The 19,165-nt window shown below is 40.7% G+C and overlaps 1 protein-coding gene across 10 annotated transcripts in view; it reads left to right on the forward strand.

Moving 5' to 3' along the window:
• LOC111867145 (syntaxin-1A) overlaps nucleotides 1-19,165 on the forward strand; it is a 161,417-nt gene that overhangs the window by 88,438 nt on the left and 53,814 nt on the right. For 8 of the 10 annotated variants that reach the window (XR_004513306.1, XR_004513305.1, XM_023856709.2 and 5 more), the window contains exons 4-7: nucleotides 7,324-7,398; nucleotides 10,609-10,791; nucleotides 13,536-13,609; nucleotides 13,817-13,954. Coding sequence is in view for 8 of the 10 variants with exons in the window: in XM_023856709.2 (XP_023712477.1) it covers nucleotides 7,324-7,398; nucleotides 10,609-10,791; nucleotides 13,536-13,609; nucleotides 13,817-13,954 (470 nt within the window). In the remaining 2 variants the exon portion in view is untranslated. Of the gene's footprint in view, nucleotides 1-7,323; nucleotides 7,399-10,608; nucleotides 10,792-13,535; nucleotides 13,610-13,816; nucleotides 13,955-16,829; nucleotides 19,044-19,165 lie in introns of those variants that run through there. The other 2 variants (XM_023856711.2, XM_023856712.2) reach the window with 2 other exon arrangements.

The following is a 19,165-nucleotide window of genomic DNA, read 5'->3' on the forward strand; positions in this document are numbered from 1 at the left end:
CCAGGTTTCTGGGTTGGCAGTGATTGTCACCGTTTCGAAGGAATATGCCCATTCCATCTTCATGAAACGCAGTGTAATCGTTTTTTATTTACTTATTTACTTGTAGTTTTAAGAGCAGTGCCTTTTGGACTGTGACATTGTGCACTGTGGAAGAAGTTTACCATTGTTTCGGGCGAGAGTACTGCCTCCATCTTCAGGCTCGAGGAGATAACCAGTCTGTTCGGTCTGTAAGGAAATACAGAAGTCTTGCGATATCACCATCATGCCACTCACTCTCCTTTGAACTCCTGAACCAGTTGACTGACTTTATCAAACTGTATTGCAAATATTGTTTTACGATTTCACATTTTCACTTCGATGAAGATTTATTTTGCCTATAGGGTACCTGAAGATGGAAGCAGTACTTTGGTACCAACCTTCCATACTACACGCTGTCATAACCCAAAAGACCATAACTTACGTCATCGATCGTATTTTTATAATGTTTATACTTAAGAACATATATTATTGGGGCACGCGGTAGCGTAGTTGGTTGAGACACTATGCTGTAAGCCGGAAGATCGCGGGTTCGATTCCCGATGTCATTGGATTTTTCAATTGACCTAATCTTTCCAGCCGCACCATGGCCCTGTGATTGACTCAGCCTCTAACAGAAATGAGTATCAGGAATCTTTCTGGAGGTAATGGGCGGCCGGCGCTTAGGGCTGTCAACCTCACCGCTAACTGTGAGCCGATTGTCTAAACAATGTGGGAGCCTCGACGTCTCACAACCCCATGGGCCTGTTAGATGAATAGTTTTACTTTCTTTTACTTTTTACATGTATAATTTTTCTTATATGAGTGACGCTTATTGCCAACATAACACTTTCATATTTATAGTGAAGATCCATTATCCGTAAAGTGTAATGGTGAAGTGAGTATTAATTTCAGTAGAGGAACGTTCTGCACATTGCTGCGTTACGAATCATTTGTGCGAACTCTTGATAACCCCCATTTTTCGCTTTTAATTACTTCTCCCATTACATTGGAGGCCGTGCACTGCAGAAAGATATGACAGTGATTTTCACCAGATTCGCAATGCCCGAATTACTTGTAATAACACCGTATAACAAATTAGGGAACCCTTGAAGTTTCTTTTGTCATAATTTCGTGGGGAGGCGGGATTACTTTTTATCGTGTAATTAAGAGAGATGTTTCTTTGCTTCCTGCTGGTCGTAACCCGCGGAATACTAGAACTGACGTCTAAGGGAACCTTTTTTTTTTCTTTGCGTCATAGCATGAACAGGATACATGACGCCACAGTTAAGTGGTCGGCATTGCTTCGTATTCGGGACCTCACAGGTTCGAATCTCGGCCCATGGAATGCTTATCTTAAACGAGGTTTTCTGTGGAGATTTTTAGCCCCTACAAACAAGTCCAGGGACAGTACTTCAGATTAGACTACGACCACTTCCTTGTACATCCTTTGCAATTGATCACCCTATCATTTGACACAGTATTTCATCAGATATTGAAAGAGTCGTTAAATAAACCGAGAGTATCATAAAATACCTAACTTAAGATATCCTTACTGTGTATAAATAAATAAATAAACAAACAGTTGAAGTGGTTAGATGCAGGCTTCTCACAGCGGTGCCTCGAGTTCATCTTCGGTTAACTTTATGTTAGAATCTTGGCAGATTATGTGGCATTGTAGCATGGTTGTTTTCAGATTTCCTTCGGCTTTCGTTGGCGAATCGCCATTCCACCATTGCTCCACACTTACACAGCATCAGACCACTTGGTGTTCTGGCTGAGATCGAACCCGTGACTTCCCAAGTACAAGTTACCGCCTTACCGCTAGAGGAATGTTGCTTGATGTGAAGTGCGCTTTTCTCTCCTTGATCCTGTTACTTCCCCAGTATCGGGCTCAAATGCTCTCGGCGCACGCTGCATCTGTGCAGTCGTAGCGTGGGACACCAAGTTTTACGCCCATGTAAAAAAAAAAAGGAAATTTATGGTTTTATGTATTTTAATCTATACGTTATTAGATGATGGATTTCGCTGAAAAAGCTGCCGGTCCTGAAGTGTGCTATCTCCTGGGATGTGACGTGGCGTAGTCTGGTAGAAGTTCCATAACGGTTCGAAAAACGCACTACTTACATCTTAAGGGACGAAGAATAAGCCAAGCGTTACGAATTGGTACCGTATATGGGCAACATGAGAGATTCAACAGGAGTAAGGAGGAGAGCGAGTGAACAGGGACTTTCCTTGTTGGTTACTCCAAAGATGGAGGCAGTACTTTTCGTCGAAACGTCGGTGATCTTGTACTGGACTCCACTACATCACATCCCACAATCACCGCTGTGAAAACCTCACATTCGAGATGTAGGTTACGTTTCTTTCGTCCGACCCGATAGCTTGTCCAGTGGCATGTTCCTTCAGTTTATTTGATATCAAGTTACTGAGGACCCAGCGTCATGGAAGCGTAAACATTTTATCCTTTCGTGGTACTGGACGTGCACGCGTGGAGGAGGATACGCCGTAGCCCAGCGAGTCGTACAAGGCGACGAAAAGGGAATCGGGTGACTGGGGGTGTAACTGGGCACCCTGTCACTATCTATTTATCTATCTATGGCTCTACGACCCTCTGTTGGGCCTTGGCTGCTTTTCAGTTTCTTAATCCTATACAGTGTATAGTATACACAGTCGGTAAGACTCCTTGGACAGAAGATCAGTCCGTCGTAAGGCCGCTAGCTATACACAGAACACCACAAACAGGATAAACGCACACAAACATCCATGCTTCGAGTGCATTCGAGCCCATGATCACAGTGTTCGAGCGGGTGAAGACTTCATGCCTTAGACCGCGCGGTCACTGTGATCAGCTCATCGTGTCACTGGGGGGACGTAAATACAGAGACCTGGGTCCTCCAGGTTTCGGGTTGGACGCAAGACTGGCGACCTTGCTCTGTAAAAAAAATGCTGTTTCGAAATCCACAGAAGTGAAAATCGGACTGAATGGACAAGTCTGGAAGAATCTGGCAGTGTTGTTTTGCTGATGATGTTACGGGATGTATAGAACCGTGTGTTATTACCTAACAATAAGCCGTTCAGCCTCATACAGAATATCCTTTTGTGTGTATTATCAGCCTCGTAGTATCGTGTCACACGCAGTGGATGCTGTTTCCAGGTTGCAGGCACTCGTAAATGTGCAACATCACGTCCCAGCCAATGCTCTACAGCGTCGCGCAACCTTTCACGGCTGACAAAAGAATGAGGTCACGACATTTTCAGTTGCCTGTAATTGAGGTCCGTTTAAAATGAAACATGTCAAATTATCACTCGTGTGTTATTTGTTTAGTGCGGGTTGTGTCGCTTTCAGGAGTGCCTACTACATGGCAGCTAACGTTGGCATTGTTTGAGTAAATTATGAATTGCAGCGGTCTTGGCTAAATTGAAGTTACCATCGCGATATCCGCCCAAGGGGATTGAGGAAAACCACGAAATTCTCCGATGGAATAATCGGTGTCCCGATCTAGGTTCGAACCGGATATCCCCCGGCTGAAAGTCAAAAATGTTGCTCCTTTTGCAAAGTTGCGAGAATGTGTACGTTCAAGAAGTCCCATTCAATGTAAAGTTGTCCCTGTGCTTAATTAATTAAGCATTACCCCATGAAGGCGTATGAGGGAATGGAGATATAGATCCACATATTCTTAGTCTTGGCACTAGATTGGGGCGATAGCTTCATGCCCGGACGCTTTACCGCCGGTTAAAGAGCCCCCGGTACACATTGGATGGGAGGCTCGGTGGGCCCCAGAGCCGGCCTGGACACTGGCGGATTTGAGGTTCCCGCACCGGTGGTTGTGAATATTGCTGTATTCTGGGATATAACGTCATGTAGTCAGTCGACAGTCAGCCGACGTTTCGGAGGAACATATCTCCATTTTCAGGGTCGAAAAATAAACTAGCTCTGCTTGCCACCTGCTTTCGCGCTGGTTTCTTCCTCGGTTTATTCTTCGACGCGCAAGATGGAGGTGATGTGTTACTCCGAATCGTCGGTTGCTTTTCTACAGAATACACTTCGTTATATCCGAGAAGATATCTCATGCCTACATTCGTACCGCGCTGGGCTACAATATGAATATTTTAAGATGAATCGTAGAGAGATGGATTGTGTGGTTGAGAGGGGGAGACGGAACGTTTGAACTGTGTGCATTCCTAGCCGGTCGGCACGCAACAGTGAATTGCTCCAAATTGTCGAAACCTTGTTTTATATATAACCCGAAAATGTGGAACCGGGGACAGCCCAGTCGATATAGTGACTAGCCATGCCATGGCTAAGGCACTGCGGTTGCCAGTTTCCCACATTCGATTCCAGGTCATGTCATTTGGGATCTGTGGTGGACAATGTTCCACTTTAGCAGGTTTTTCTCCGAGTACTTCGGTTTCCCTTGGGGAACGCGTAGCGTAGTTGGTTGAGGCACTATACTACAAGCCGGAAGGTCGCGTGTTCATGTCCCGATTAGGTCATTGGATTTCTTTTTCAATTGATCTAATCCTTCCAGCCGCACTATGGCCCTGGGGTCGGCTCAGCCTCTAACAGAAATGAGTACCAGGAATATTCTTAGAATATTCTTTGGGTAAAGGGCGGCCGGCGCGTAGGGCTGACAACCTTGCCGCCATCTATGAGCCGATTGTCTGGAAAATGTAGGAACCTCAACATGTTACAACCCTATGGGCCTCCAAGGCCTGTCACAGGGATTTTTTTTTTACTTTATTTCGGTTTCCCTTCCTATTAGCCAACGCTGGACGACCGAGGAATCGGGGCTTTATTCTCGGCAAGCTTCGTATCTGTTGGATATCGGTAGCTCTTTCTGCGGAGGTAATACGGCCGGGGCTTGAAACTGACACTTTATTTAGTGACATCGAGCAGGTTGACACTAGTCAACTAGGTAGTCATCTGACTTGTATTATCGAAGAAGATCGGTTCGAATCTTGACTGTAACAGTTGCTATCCTGACTGAGGCAATTTCTCGTTTTAGTCAGTCCTTCAGTTCAGATGCTTGGATAGTACCTCAAATTTTACCAGGATCAGTTTCTTCCACATCCATTAGAGCTTATTGTTCATTAAGTGATCCTATCATTATACGCTTTCTGGTTTTACGTACTTAACAGCGTCGTTAAATAAACCACAAGATCGGTATGCTGTGTCTAAAACATGTTTGAGATTGCGTCATCATCAGATAGTGACGTAGACCGTTACGTCATTATTAGAAAGTTTGATTATGTTTTCAATACAGGATAGGAACCAGAATCGCTGTACCAGAGACCTTGTTGAACGCTCCGGACTTTACGTCCAGAAGGTTGCCCCTTCAAGGTAGACGTACCCTCAGACATCAGTGCCGAGGTTAAGGATGCGCGGTGCGTAATTAAGCACAAGGATAACTTCATCCCGAAACGTTATAGCGTGGCCGAAACTGAACACAGCCGTGAGTCGCTCAGACTATCCTGTTACAATCGATATAATACAGTCTCGTAGCCTTGTCCTAGCTCCTGGCTGGGCTGCCCCCTGTTGCGTATGACCGCCCCCCCCCCACCTCTCTCGGCCCACTCCTTTCCCTTGATAAAATCGCGTGGGTGGATGGCGTCATGTGACGTCACACAGTCTGATGCTCAACCATGACGTAGTTGGGGTGGCCGTTCCCCACCTCGGTACCGCAGCTTCCGCCCACAGACTGTGCCGCAGTCAGCCTACTGTGGGGCTCCGGTGTACAGTTCTGTTGATGTTTCTGAATTTATTTCTCCCACAATATTAATTTTTTCGAGTTTCGTAAGAAACGTGATTGTCATTAAAATAGAACAAAAGTTGAATACCCATGTTGACTTGATGCCAAGTCGTAACAACAGTTTCACAGGACTGTCCTATAAAGCATAATGTTCATAAACCCACTTACTGTAAGCAGAGATTTTTTAAATCTTCCTTCCACCCGCACTATGGCCTCAGGGTCGACTCAGCCTCCCAAAGAAATCCGTACTAGGAATCTTCTGGGGGTAAAGGCCGGCCAGCGCTTAAGGTTGACAATCTTACCGCCATCTGTGAGCCGATTGTCTAGAAAATGTGGGAGCCTCCACGGCCTATTGCAAGGATAACTTTACTTCCCCCCCCCAAAAAAAAACCATTGTTAGTACCAACGTAGAATTAGTTGGAGCCGGGATATCTCTGTCAGTATAATGAATAGGAGTTTTGTCTTCTGGAACATAACGCTGTGTAGTTTCAGGGGAACAGTGTTGCCACCATCTTCAGGGCTGAATAGTGAGCCAGGCAAAGTCCTACACCGTATAGTGGCTAAGCTGCAGACTGGGTGACCAAATTCTGATTCCCGACAGGGAAGGGTTTTCCTGTTTCTGGGCTCCACCTAGCCTCCTATCCAGTGGGTGTTAGGGATCATTTTGGGGGCAGGGTGATGTGACCAAAGTTTCAGGCTGACTCCCTACCTCTTTGTGATGCCAAAGTTAAGAATATATGGAGCTTATCATGACTACCCCATGTGGCTCCAAAATGTAGCAGTTGTTGAGCACGAGGAGAACTCTGTACGCTGTTGTTATGATTTCATTCAAAAGCACACATTTAAAAATGCTAATCAAATTTCCTGAAGGAAAATGCATGTCTTTACTAAGGTAATTGAGCCTGTCTTTGCTGAAATTCATATTTTAGTGCCTAAACTCATGAAATTTTGACTTGAAAGTGAAGTCACTCTCACGCTAATACAAAAATTCTTCCTTTGACAGTATTAGTTTGGTTGCCATGTAAACTTTTAATAACAACGGAATTTTAACATGAAATTCTGGTAAATTTTGGAAGAAGAAATGGTGTCTGTTGAAGGCAGATTTATTTTAAACCATTTACAATGCCTTCTAGTTTTTATATGGTTACTAATCTTTTTAGAAGAACGTGTTATCTCCATTTTTTATCCTGAATTATTTAATGATGCTTTCAGTTAAGATTACGAGTATATAGCATTGAATGATATGGTAATTAGTGAATAATGGAATGGAATTGTTGTTAATGGAAGTACATAATTGGCCCAATTTGAAGCATCAGCTCAGCATACACCTGGAAGGACTGAGGGGAAACCATAAGAAACCTGCCAGAGTAGCTAGTCTCTAGGTCATTATTTGAACCCGGGACATCTGAAATATGAAGTCGGAGTACCAGCCACTGCTGTTCTGTGCTACTAAATAGGTGCAGTGTAGATCCAAGGAAATGTATTATTCACATGTTAGTTATATATTACAGTTTTTTAAAATGTATGTTATATGATTTGAATTTGTTTGTTTCAGAGGTCAAACAGGAGTTGGAGGATCTGATGGCCGATATTAAAAAAACTGCCAACAAAGTCCGTGCCAAATTAAAGGGTGAGTTTTAAGTGGTCACATTCTCAGCACAATCACATTTGTGCTGTATTTCATACAGTCAAATCTGATCATACATGCTTATAAGGTTATTTAGAGTGTGAGCTTCTGGAATGTGACACCATGTAGTCTTGTACTGGTGGCTGTCATTATATGCACTTTCATTATCTGCTCTTCTGTGTTTATTTCAATGTCATGAAGAGCATCAGTGTCCTTTCTGCTGCTGCAGTAGATGCTTCAGCTCAATCTCAGTGAGCCTGTTGGTGGTTTCTCTGACCTTCATCATTTCTTACTCTGTCATATTTCTTCCTCCATTATGCTCACTGTTTATTCATCTTTTTTTTGTATGCATTTTCAGGAGCACAGGCTCCTCATATAATGAGAGTCCCCTGTGGATGGATATCAGCATTTGAGAGTAACATGCTGCTTCCATCTTCAGCGTCATATGGCTGTTTCCTGTGTGCTATTCCTGTTTGCATGGACCAGATTCTGTTTCCTCTTTCCCTCCCATGGATCTGAATGGCCATCTTCCTTGCAGTGTGCATGTATAACCCACCTGATAGACCCAGAAGTCTGAGGCAGCATTCTGTACCTAAATGGTAGGATATACCTACAAGACTGTGTGTCATCACAGTCTGAATAATCAGTGCCTTAAAAATCTTAGAACTTTCATGAGAAAATTATTCACTAAATTGTTTACATACTTAGCATTTGTTCTTTTCCTCAGCTTCTTACTCGTGTCTTCCTGTCTTCACTTGAAGAATAACCTTCCAAAACCTGACATTCCTAGCCCATCATTGGCCAATTCTGGAAGGAATGTTGCATCCAGAGAGTCATTGTCCAGTGAATGAACTTGTAGATGATCCTTGAAGCAAAATTTATTCAAGAACTTTCAACCCTGTGCTTCATTTGCAAGATCTGAGGCTCTCACCACAGCAGATATGAAGGTTACTGTTTTTGGGGTGTGATGCCATGTACTGATTCACATTCAGAGCAGTGTGCCCCCACCATATTCAGGGTAGAAGAGCAAGCCAAGCATAGAACCAAGTGGTCCATTGTAGGATCTGAGGTTCTCAGAGCGGTGGTTATGAAGAGTTCTGTCTCTGGCAATATAGCGCTATGTAGCATCTAAGGTTCTCAGAGCGGTGGTTATGAAGATTTCTGTCTCTGGGGATATAGCGCTATGTAGCATCCGAGGTTCTCAGAGCGGTGGTTAGGAAGAGTTCTGTCTTAGGGGATATAATGCTATGTAGGATCTGAGGTTCTCAGAGCGGTGGTTTTGAAGAGTTCTGTCTTTGGGGATATAACACTATGTAGGATCTGAGGTTCTCAGAATGGTGGTTATGAAGAGTTCTGTCAAGTGGCATATAATGTCATGTAGTCCGTTGAAAGTAAACAGCTGTTTTGCTCTGCTTGCAGCCTGGTGCTTCATGCTTGTTTCTTGCTTGGCTTATTTTTCAACCCTGATGATGGAGGTGGCGTGTTCCACTGAAATGTCAGTTGACTACACAGCATTATATTCGAGAAGACAAAATTTTACAAGTTGTCGTGATTTTAGGAAGGGGGGACCAGAACTGGGTCTGTGCGTGATGTCCCATTCTGTCAGACAGTGTGACTCAGCTTTCTGGTATTCTTAGTTCTTTCGGTACACACTGTTACAAATTTTACTGCAAGAGAATGTTGTGACTCCAGCTTTGCCTGTTGTTTGGCTCAGACCTCCAGAAAATGTGCCAGCTGTTTCTTGACTAATTTTTCTCCAAAAATTTTAGAACCATGAATGGTTTTCAGAAGTAAGGGCTGAAAAATCTTTTAAAATGTAAGATAAACGTGTTTGTTGTGTGTGATGGGTGGATTGGTATTGTATGTCTCCTTTCTATGTATCTTGCCTCAACTAGGCAACTTGCTGTTATAATGTTTGTCCTAAATAGACTCAAGCGAGATTTAAGATAAAGGGAGGAAACTGAACTCTTTAAGTCAAAGTAATTGTTGTGACTTACCAATTATGCTGATCTACTTTAGCTGTGGTTTGCCATTTGCTCTGTGTTTCAAGTGATCAAGTAAGATTGCCAGAACTCAAAGAACCAACTCATGAATACCTAGTGGGAAATTAGTTGCCAGCCAAAATTTTTTGGTCTCCACTGCTTATGAGGTTGACTGTGTTTTTTTATCCTTAATCAGAAGTATCAGTTTAGGGATATGTGATAAGCAGCATAAACTGATGACTTACTGAAGTCATCATAAGCATCCAAATTTCCAGACAGTAGAGCTCACACAGTTCAGTATGGTATGAGGCATGTACTGTCATTGGGTGTAGTACAGAATTAAACTCCAGGAGACCATATCCTCTTATAGTTCTTATATCAACATATGCCACATAAGATCCCAACCATCAAAGCCAGTAGATTAGAAACATGATCAGACCAATCAGAATTAAGGAAGGCTACATTAATGGATTCTGGCAGCGTTTGATAATGAAAGAAATTTCCTATAAAAGGCATCAAAGTTAGTAATTTCCTTGAAGAAATTGCACTGTATTCTCCACAGTGAATCTTCTTCCTTTAATGCTTCAATTTTATCGTGTACAATAGGTAAATCTGAGATTCTTGTGTTGCAAATATTTCCTTAGACATTGGCTTCATCTTGTATGGCCACAGTGGTCCCAGCACTGATTTTTTCTCCTTTCCACATCATCCAGACTGGTTCAGGGTCAACACCCAGCCTCCTATCGAATGGGTACCCTGAGCCCTCTACTCGGGGGTAAAGTGGCCAGGACGTGAAGCTGACCACTCACGTCCAACTGGTGCTGAGGTCAAGAAAACGTGGATCTATACACCCACTCCCCCATATGTCTTCATGGCATAGTGCTTAATTAGTTCAGCACCTTGCCTTTTATGTATGTGATATTCTTTAATGATAATCTGGACTCATATTTGGCAGGTGCTTAGTCTGAATCATGGTTCATGCATTCACTATAATGACTAACGTTTTTTATAGTTTTTCTCAGACCCTTGGGGCAAATTCTGGCATATTGTTTTGATTAGGCCATGGCCACTTCCTTCCAAATACTCTCCAGTCTTTCACTGATCAACCATCTATCTATTTTATACTGTATAGTCTATCTACTGACAACACTGTCAAATAACCCACAAGAAAGCCATAAGGTTTACACTTGCAAAGTGTTATTAATGTTATTGTTTTATGTGTATCTTGCAGTCATAGAGCAAGCTGTGGAACAAGAAGAGCAAACGAATAAGTCCTCAGCAGATCTAAGGATACGGAAAACACAACATTCTACGTTGTCACGGAAATTTGTCGAAGTGATGACCGAGTACAATCGGACACAAACTGACTATAGGGAGCGATGTAAGGGGCGGATACAGAGACAACTCGAGATTAGTAAGTCAGAGGTTCCACATTTTTGTCCTACTACTATATTGTAGTTGTAATCTAACTAAGGCTGACATTAAACAAATACGGGAGAGTGCTCGGTCGATCTAAAACGATGGTGATAGGATCAGACTTTTTTGAAGAGCAGAATGAAGAAAACTGATCTAGTACGTATCATATGATGATAGAGTCTGAGTAATATGCTTTGAAGTATTGTGAGACATCTTTCTTCATCAATTTGAGAGCAGTGGAAAATATGTGCCAGGTTTTGCCTCAGTTGAGACACCATTCTTCACCAATGAAAAGTCATGTTTCATTGGCTATGGAAGTAACTGTACTTGGGGAGCAAATGTTACATCATGCTTGACAGTTCTAAACTCAACACCACTCAGTTTCATTAATAAGAAAATAACCTGTAGAGAACGCAGGTGTGTGTGCCGAAAATTTGCCTTGCTGCCGTAGCAGGCACTGATGTCTTTTCTAGGTCCTTTATCTTTGTTGTGTGGCCATCATTTATGTCCACTGTATAATGTTTGACATTGCTGTTATTATCCCTGTGTGTGTGTGTGCCATGGCACGTGGGTACAGTGGCATCAGTGTCTGTGACGATTTATGGTAGCATAAGGACAATGTAAATCTTAATACTGTGGCCTGGGGCAAAAATATAAAGAACTGGCAGTCATGGGTTGATAAATTCACCACCAGTAACCAAAGAATCACTTTAAGATATTGAAGCAATATTTCACTGTAGGTAGTTGGAACTGGCCCCCTCCCTTATGACTTTGATAATTTTGTGATTTAACATATTCACTTCCAGTCCCATTGCCTGATGAGTTGAAGTTTACCACATGCCATGATTGGTCCAGTCGTGTGACAGGCAGTTGCCACTGTATATTTAAATGTCATTTTCTCTTACTGATGTCACTTGGATGCAGAGAACCTTTAAGCATATCTTTTTGAAGCTTGAAGGAGTCAAACATTAGCAATTGTCAATATTTAGTCACTTGTTCTCAGCTCTGTTGTCATGTTTATCCACTGTCTTCAGATCATATGATAATGCTATTATAAAATGGATTCATGTGTAAAATACTTAGTAAATATATGAGATTTCAAGTTTTGGAATATGCAAAAATTTAGATGGTACACTTTTGTAGGTGGTTTTCAGATTTTCAGAGTAATCTGCTGCTTCAGTATTCAGAGCAGGAAGTGGAGGCAACAGGTTCTTCAGGAGCTGCAAACTAGATGTTCATTTATCCCCAGTTAGTAAAATGAGATGTATTTCATACATTATAAGACATAAATCAAAAATGCCTCAAAGGATCTTGGTACAGCCTTCTTTTTAAAGTACCGGATTTGAGGTTCTGACATCAGTGTCTATGAAGAGTAAGAGCTAAAAAAGGGTAAAGCTGTCCCTATAACAGGCTGTAGGCTGTGGAGAGCGTGAGAGGTCGAGGCTCCCACATTTTCTAGACAGTTGGCTCACGGATGGTGGTAAGGTTGTCAGCCTTACACACCAGCCACCCCTTACCTCCCAGGAAGATTCCTGGTACTTGTTTCTGTTACACGCTGTGTCAACCCCAGGATCATAGTGCAGCTGGGAGGATGAGGTAAATTGAAAACATTCAGTGACCTCATTGGGAATTGAACCCGCGACCTTCTGGCTCTTAGCATAGTTCCTCAACCAACTACATTACCACATGCCCCCCTATGAAGAGTAAGAGCTAGGATATAATTCCATGTAGTTTGGTGGAAGTTCACTGATATTTTGGAAGAGAATATCACCTCCCAACTTCAGGGGTCAGAAGTAAGCCAAGAAAGAAAACAACAAGCAACAAGCTGCTGGCAGCAGTTTGTTCCTTCAGAACATCAGTGGACTTTCTGAACTATGCAGTGTTACAACTCAGAAGAGAGTACTCTTCTTTTATCAACTCTTTCTGTGCACAGTATAACGTTTCTTTTTTATGATCATGTCTCTGTGTCATATCATGTTTGTAATTCACATTAACGCATATTTTACATAAAAGTTAAGTCACTACTGGAAATGGATAATTGATACTTCACCGTGAGACTCAGAAGAGTGTGACCTGAATTTTATGAACATCTTAACATGAAACACTGCTGTGTGTGTGTGTGTGTGCGCGCGCGCGTGTGTGCGTGCAGAATTCACATTTTGATTATGCACAATTTAGTGGAATTTGATATAAGATCTATAAAAGTTTCTGACAGTGGTACATTGGTACAAATGTTATGTCTTTTGACATCCGTCATCTTGTCTCTATCTAAAAACCATCCTGTTTATTTATCAAAGCACAACGTTTCAGAGACTTGATTCTCTCTCCGTCTTCAGGTAAAACATACTCAGTTGGGCACAGTCAGTAGAGGTAGTCTCTATCTCCAGACACCTGTGCCAGTTTCAAGAAGGGGTACATAAATCAAACAGCACAAACCATCTGTGAGAGCTAAGAAAACATTCAATTATTGAAACTCCTATGTATGAGGCTTTGCACCAGAGAAGTATCTCAATTGAAATCATCTCTAGAGAGAAGCAATACTTCTTATGGTACCAACACAAGAAAAACAATTTGTTTTATATAGAAATGGCTATATAAATGAAAATTATTTATTCAGAACATTATCATGTGATCTCCAGGTTTAAAATTATAGGTTGAATATTTTAAGGTTTTGCATTAAGTTATCAGGTTTAATGGTATCTATTAACATTTCACATTAAATGACCTTTTTGTTGCTTCCAGCTGGTAGAACGACAACCAACGAAGAATTAGAAGAAATGTTAGAGCAAGGTAACCCAGCGGTATTCACGCAAGGGGTGAGTTTGATGTACCATAATTTTGTTAAAAAAAACCTAGGAGGTTATGATTTTTGGAATCTTAATTGCATTAATTGGAAACTATACAAGTAAGACAGACTGGCAAATGTTGAAGCAAGACATTTTGATATAATCAAATTAGAATGAGTGTTTTAAGGGTACAAGGCACATAATGCTGATAGGGACATTTATGTTATGTGTTTACAGATAATAATGGAAACGCAACAAGCGAAACAGACACTAGCGGATATAGAAGCAAGACATGCTGATATAATCAAATTAGAAAACTCCATTCGGGAACTGCATGACATGTTCATGGATATGGCAATGTTGGTAGAGAATCAGGTAAGAGGAACTGTTAGAACTGTGCTTCAAATATCTATAGAAACAGCAGTTCTCAAACTCCATATATCAGTTCAGAAAACAGTGATGATATGTGATCATGACTGCATCTGATCAGATTTAATAGGTCAGTTTCTTATTCATCATTTTGATAAATATCTGTTGACATCAGCAGATGTCTTTATTTGTAACTTGTTCTGTTCTTATCTCACACTGATAATGTTTGATGATAGCGGAATAGATATGCTGCTTAGACCTTGTTTTGTTGTCCCGTGATTGAGAGTCTCCTCCTAATGGCCTCAACTGGGCAATTCGTGCAGCATTGGAATAGCATGTAGTTATTAAACCTTTGAAGCCCAGAGTTAATCTGAGTAATCCATACCTTACAGAAAATGTGCTACATCTGCTACATTACAAAGACCATTTAATTCATGCTGTTTTGGATAGTAGTCATCATACTACAGATTCATTTCCATTGTTACATGGTGTGTAGGAATGGAAAGGAATGCAGGAGGAAGCAGGAAAAGTTAGCAGTATGAAAGTTTATATGACAAATGTTGAAATGTAGCATTGGCTTCTTGATGTGGTAATATCATGTATCAAGGTGTTTGAGTATTGCTGTTTCGAAACAACATCAAGTAATGTGAATTTATTTCATTTATAAAAGCTGACTACTGATTTAGAATAATTGTTATGTATACAAATCTGGTATATCGTGTTTATGAAGAACCCGGTTAATATATTTTATCGTTGACTGGCAGCATATCTTGTTAATGACAATATATTTCATTTGTGATATCTCGAATATAAAGCATGTTATTAAGCTGTTTTATCATTTTTCTGCAATACCAGTGAATTTAAAGCTTGCCTTAGAATGTGGTGACAAGTGTTCTTGAGACATTATTTCTCTGAAATGTCTGTCCCCACAATATTTGGGGCATATGATTTTACCACAACTTATGGTAAAGGTAAAAAAATGTAAAGCAATCCCTGTAACAGGCTATGAAGGCTGATAGAGTTGAGTGACATCGAGGCTCCCAAATTTTCTGTAGACAGTCATCTCACAGATAGCGGTGAGGTTGTCGGCCTTACAGGCTGGCTGCCCTTTACCACCCAGGAAGATCCCTAGTACTCATTTCTGTTAAGAGGCTGAGTCAACCCCAGAGCCATAGTGTGGCTGGAAGGATTAGATCCATTGAAAAGAAAATTCACCTCTTTGGGACTCAAACCATGACCTTAAAGCTTGTAGCATAGTGCCTCAACTAACTATGCTACCTTAGGGCTTATTGAAATTTTGTACAACTTTACTACACCTTTGCAGATAGGAACTGATATTGTGAAAGTTAAAATCTGTATTAACAAAACCTGTGCACTGTATTATTGGAACAAGAACAGTGTTAAATGCACGTCACCATATTCTGAAGGTTAGCTAAAATTAAGATATGTTTAAAAAATATCTGTTTCTTATATCATACTCTGATGCTTGGAGGGTTTTCTGAGCACACAGAACACAGCTAAAATAGTAATAATGTTTTGATATTTTTGCAGAGTGATTTTAAAGTAATGTAAGATGTCCTAACATTTATATGATGAATTACTGTTTCTGTGCCTTACCTGTGTTATAGATGTCTTTTAGATCATTGTCATTTTATACAAATCAGTTGAGAAGAAGTCTTCTTTCTTCCCATGCTCTTTTCTTTTGTAATTTTGCCAGCTGTTGCCTCTCTTCTTGATGTCTTACAGTACCTGGCTGAAGCATCTAGTTCTAGGTTGTCCCATAGGGTTCTTTCCTTTAGATTTTAATTCTCTTGTCCTCCTTGGTTTCCATGTTCTGTCCATTCTTCTTGCATGCCCAAACCATTTTATTATATAAACAGTGGAGAATGTAAAGGCATCTTTTGTGTCACCTATTCACACACACACACACACACACACACACACATACATGTGAGCTGGGAGATGAGGAATTTTCAAGCATAACTTTTTATTGTTTTACTTTGACATTGAAGCATTACTGTATAATCTCTTTTTGTACTGTAAATGCTGTAATAAAGAGAGCCTTGTCACTCCCTCTTTCAAGAAACAAAGTTAAGTATGTGTGTAGCTATAACTCATCTCCCACCTTATTTCTTCATAGTATGCTTAATGAAGCACAAGAAAACTTTGCCTTTTACCGTACGAAAGAACTGCTATTGACATTTATAGAAATTATGAAATAACAGTTGTAAACGGTTACAGAAATTAAGGTTACTGTTTTCTGGGATGTGACACCATATAATCTGGTAGATATTTGCCGGTGTTTCAGATGTTGGTAAATGTCTACCACACCACATGGTATTGTATCCTGGACAGAATAATAACCATTGTAGAACCTTAAATCTCAATGCACTACAGAAACGTGTGTACTGATATTCAGTATTCGACATTACATCTTTATGTAAATTGGAGCTGATGCATATAATCACTCGGCATACTACGTGAAACTTCCATTAAACAGTTTGGCATAGTCATGTCATAAAATTACTTCAAAATAATGTTTTTCTGTTCTTTGTTTTATTTAAACTGCTTTTAGTCTATTTTTATATTCTACACTAATCTGCTTTTCAGTCAAGTGTATTTTCTTTTACATGGAAAGGTAGATAGAAATGGAAAAAGTACTTACATACCAGAGCAAAGGTTGAGATAGATGTAGATGGAAGAATGCAATGTAATGTAAATTAATGTTACATAAACCAGGAATTAGGTAATAAATAGGGCTTATGTGTGATACACTTACTAATTCCTTGGCACTATGATTCTCTAAGAACATTGTTTTTTTTATGACAGATGCCGATTGTATTCTGTTATTTGTATTTTGGCTATGTCTCTTCACTTTCAGCTGTTACAAATCATTATCTGCATCTTCCGGCCATCTCAGTCTGGGAGTTAATTTCATTTTCATTTGCCTTAGGGCTCCTGTCCTGAATCAACTGAGTTCATTACCAGCAGCAGGATGTGTAACTCATGCTTATAACATTTCCTTGGCCATTTCCCTAAACTATCCACCTAGCATCCATCATTGGGTTTCATGACATACTTTTTTTTTCTGAGGTGAAGTTGTTAATCTTATGCCTGATCCTCAGCCTGGAGGGCCAGGGAGCTACCATTCATCTGGCCCCTACCTCTCAGCCTCTCTAACTTAAGTACCTCTTCCAGGATCTTACACCCCACCCATCATGAGTCTCCAAGTGATCAGAGCATGCAAACCCCTCCACCACATTAAGGTAGTAGCCCAGGGAGAGGTTATGTTTTATTCCCTCTAAAAGGCTGGTACTATAGAAATGCCATTATATAGACATGAGTGAAGTTAAATCATGAATGTAGTACTGTCATGCCTAAATATTCAATGAAAGTTGTACATACTGTGGAAGTCCAGAAGCTCTCATGACTTCTAGTTCCCACCATGGTGAATATTTCCTATAAGTTATATAATTACAGAGATTTAGTTCTATACAGTAAACTCATGGTTGTCTGGTATCCAAGCATCTGGAATTCTCATGCAGTCATCAGAATTTTCAAAGAAAATATATGATTTTTGTGCAGTTAACATCAAAAACAAAGTTTCAGCATGCCACATGGTACTTCTTCCAGTCATCACTAGCAGCACTGACCATTGTCCTTCATCTTGCAGGTGCTGTTGCACTCGTAGTGATCTGTGTTTACAGTAGAGGCCAGTTGAATTTTTAGTCATGTTATAATATATCCAAACTCTTTCACTCATCAGTCGATATTGTCACATAAGAACCTGTCCCAGCGACAGTTTAAGTAAAAGTGCATTGTTTCGACTTTGAAAACAGGATACGGAAATATATTAAAGACTGAAAAATGGTGTAATCATGGGGAAATTGACTTATATAAGAGTTTATCTCATGAATCTTGCATGTGCATGCAACTAGAACATTCTGTTCTCCATACATGCTGGAGAACTGAGAGTTTACCGTGCTCAGTACCTTGTCTATCGAAGCATGGAACTGGGATTGCTCAGCCAGTACAGTGACAAGGCTGTTGGCTAGATGACTGGGGTTTGACTTCTGGCGGGGGTGAGAATGCTTGCCACCACTGTCTTGCCCAGACCAGCTCTGGGCCCCACCACTCCATGCAGTTCAGCTGGCCATGCACATTTAGTAGTATATCTCATAGTTACTGTCCAGCTGCTTTTAGCCTCATAGTACAAGCAGTATCAGAACCCCCTGTTCATGGAAGATGCAGGGTAAAATGGTTTCGGAATATGTTCTACATTTTGTCTGGCATAAGTGATACCTTCAGATGCATCCAGTTTGTGGTATTACTGTCATGCACTTGGTCATGTAGATTTTCTTCACATGTCAGTATCATATAAATTAAAGTGTAGGGATCCTTGCTCTTGTAAAAGGTCTTTCTCATCTGGTTCACTTAATTTAAAATTGTTGTTACTGTTTAAATGAAGCATTAATTTCAGATCTCTCCTACTGTACTCTGGAAAGTGTATGTTCTAGTAATTTTAATGTTGTAGTTGGTCTTGGTACTTGTCTCTTTGCATCCTTTGTTGGTTAGTTGACAAGAGCTGATATTGAACTCATGAAAGAAGTGACTTGAGTGTAGAACAGTACTTCAGGTCATGCATTATGATTAAACACAGCAGTGTTCAGTATATACAGAGTGATTCACTCAACAGAAGCCCCAAATTAATAATTATAAATATAAATCACATAGTAATTTACCAATGATAACAAAACTTAATGATACACAACTTGGCAGATGTGGAGATAATTAGGTTATGGAAGATGTTAAAATTTGTTTGCAGAAGATGTTGAAATTGTTTTCCCTCTGAATAGAGACTTGCCATTCACACATATTCACTCCATAATTGTCAACTCCAGGCTCATTCATACCACAGAATAAAATATATGGAATATGCAGGTTAGGTGAGGTAAATACAGGGAATAAATAGGTGTTTAATTGGGCACCAGAATATATTATCTATGATGTTGTTACATGTGGTCTCTCCCCTCCTTGCGATACACACACACACATACATATATATATATATATTAAATAATTTTCCTGGGGAGTAAAGAGCGGCAGGCACATAAGGCTGACAACCTTACCGCCATCCTTGAGCCGATTGTCTAGATAATGTGAGACCCTCAACGTCTCACAGCCTTATGGGCCTTCATGGCCTCTTACAGGGATAGC

This window comes from Cryptotermes secundus, unplaced genomic scaffold (assembly GCF_002891405.2).
Source record: "Cryptotermes secundus unplaced genomic scaffold, Csec_1.0 scaffold448, whole genome shotgun sequence".
NCBI classification, from domain to species: Eukaryota; Metazoa; Arthropoda; class Insecta; order Blattodea; family Kalotermitidae; genus Cryptotermes; species Cryptotermes secundus.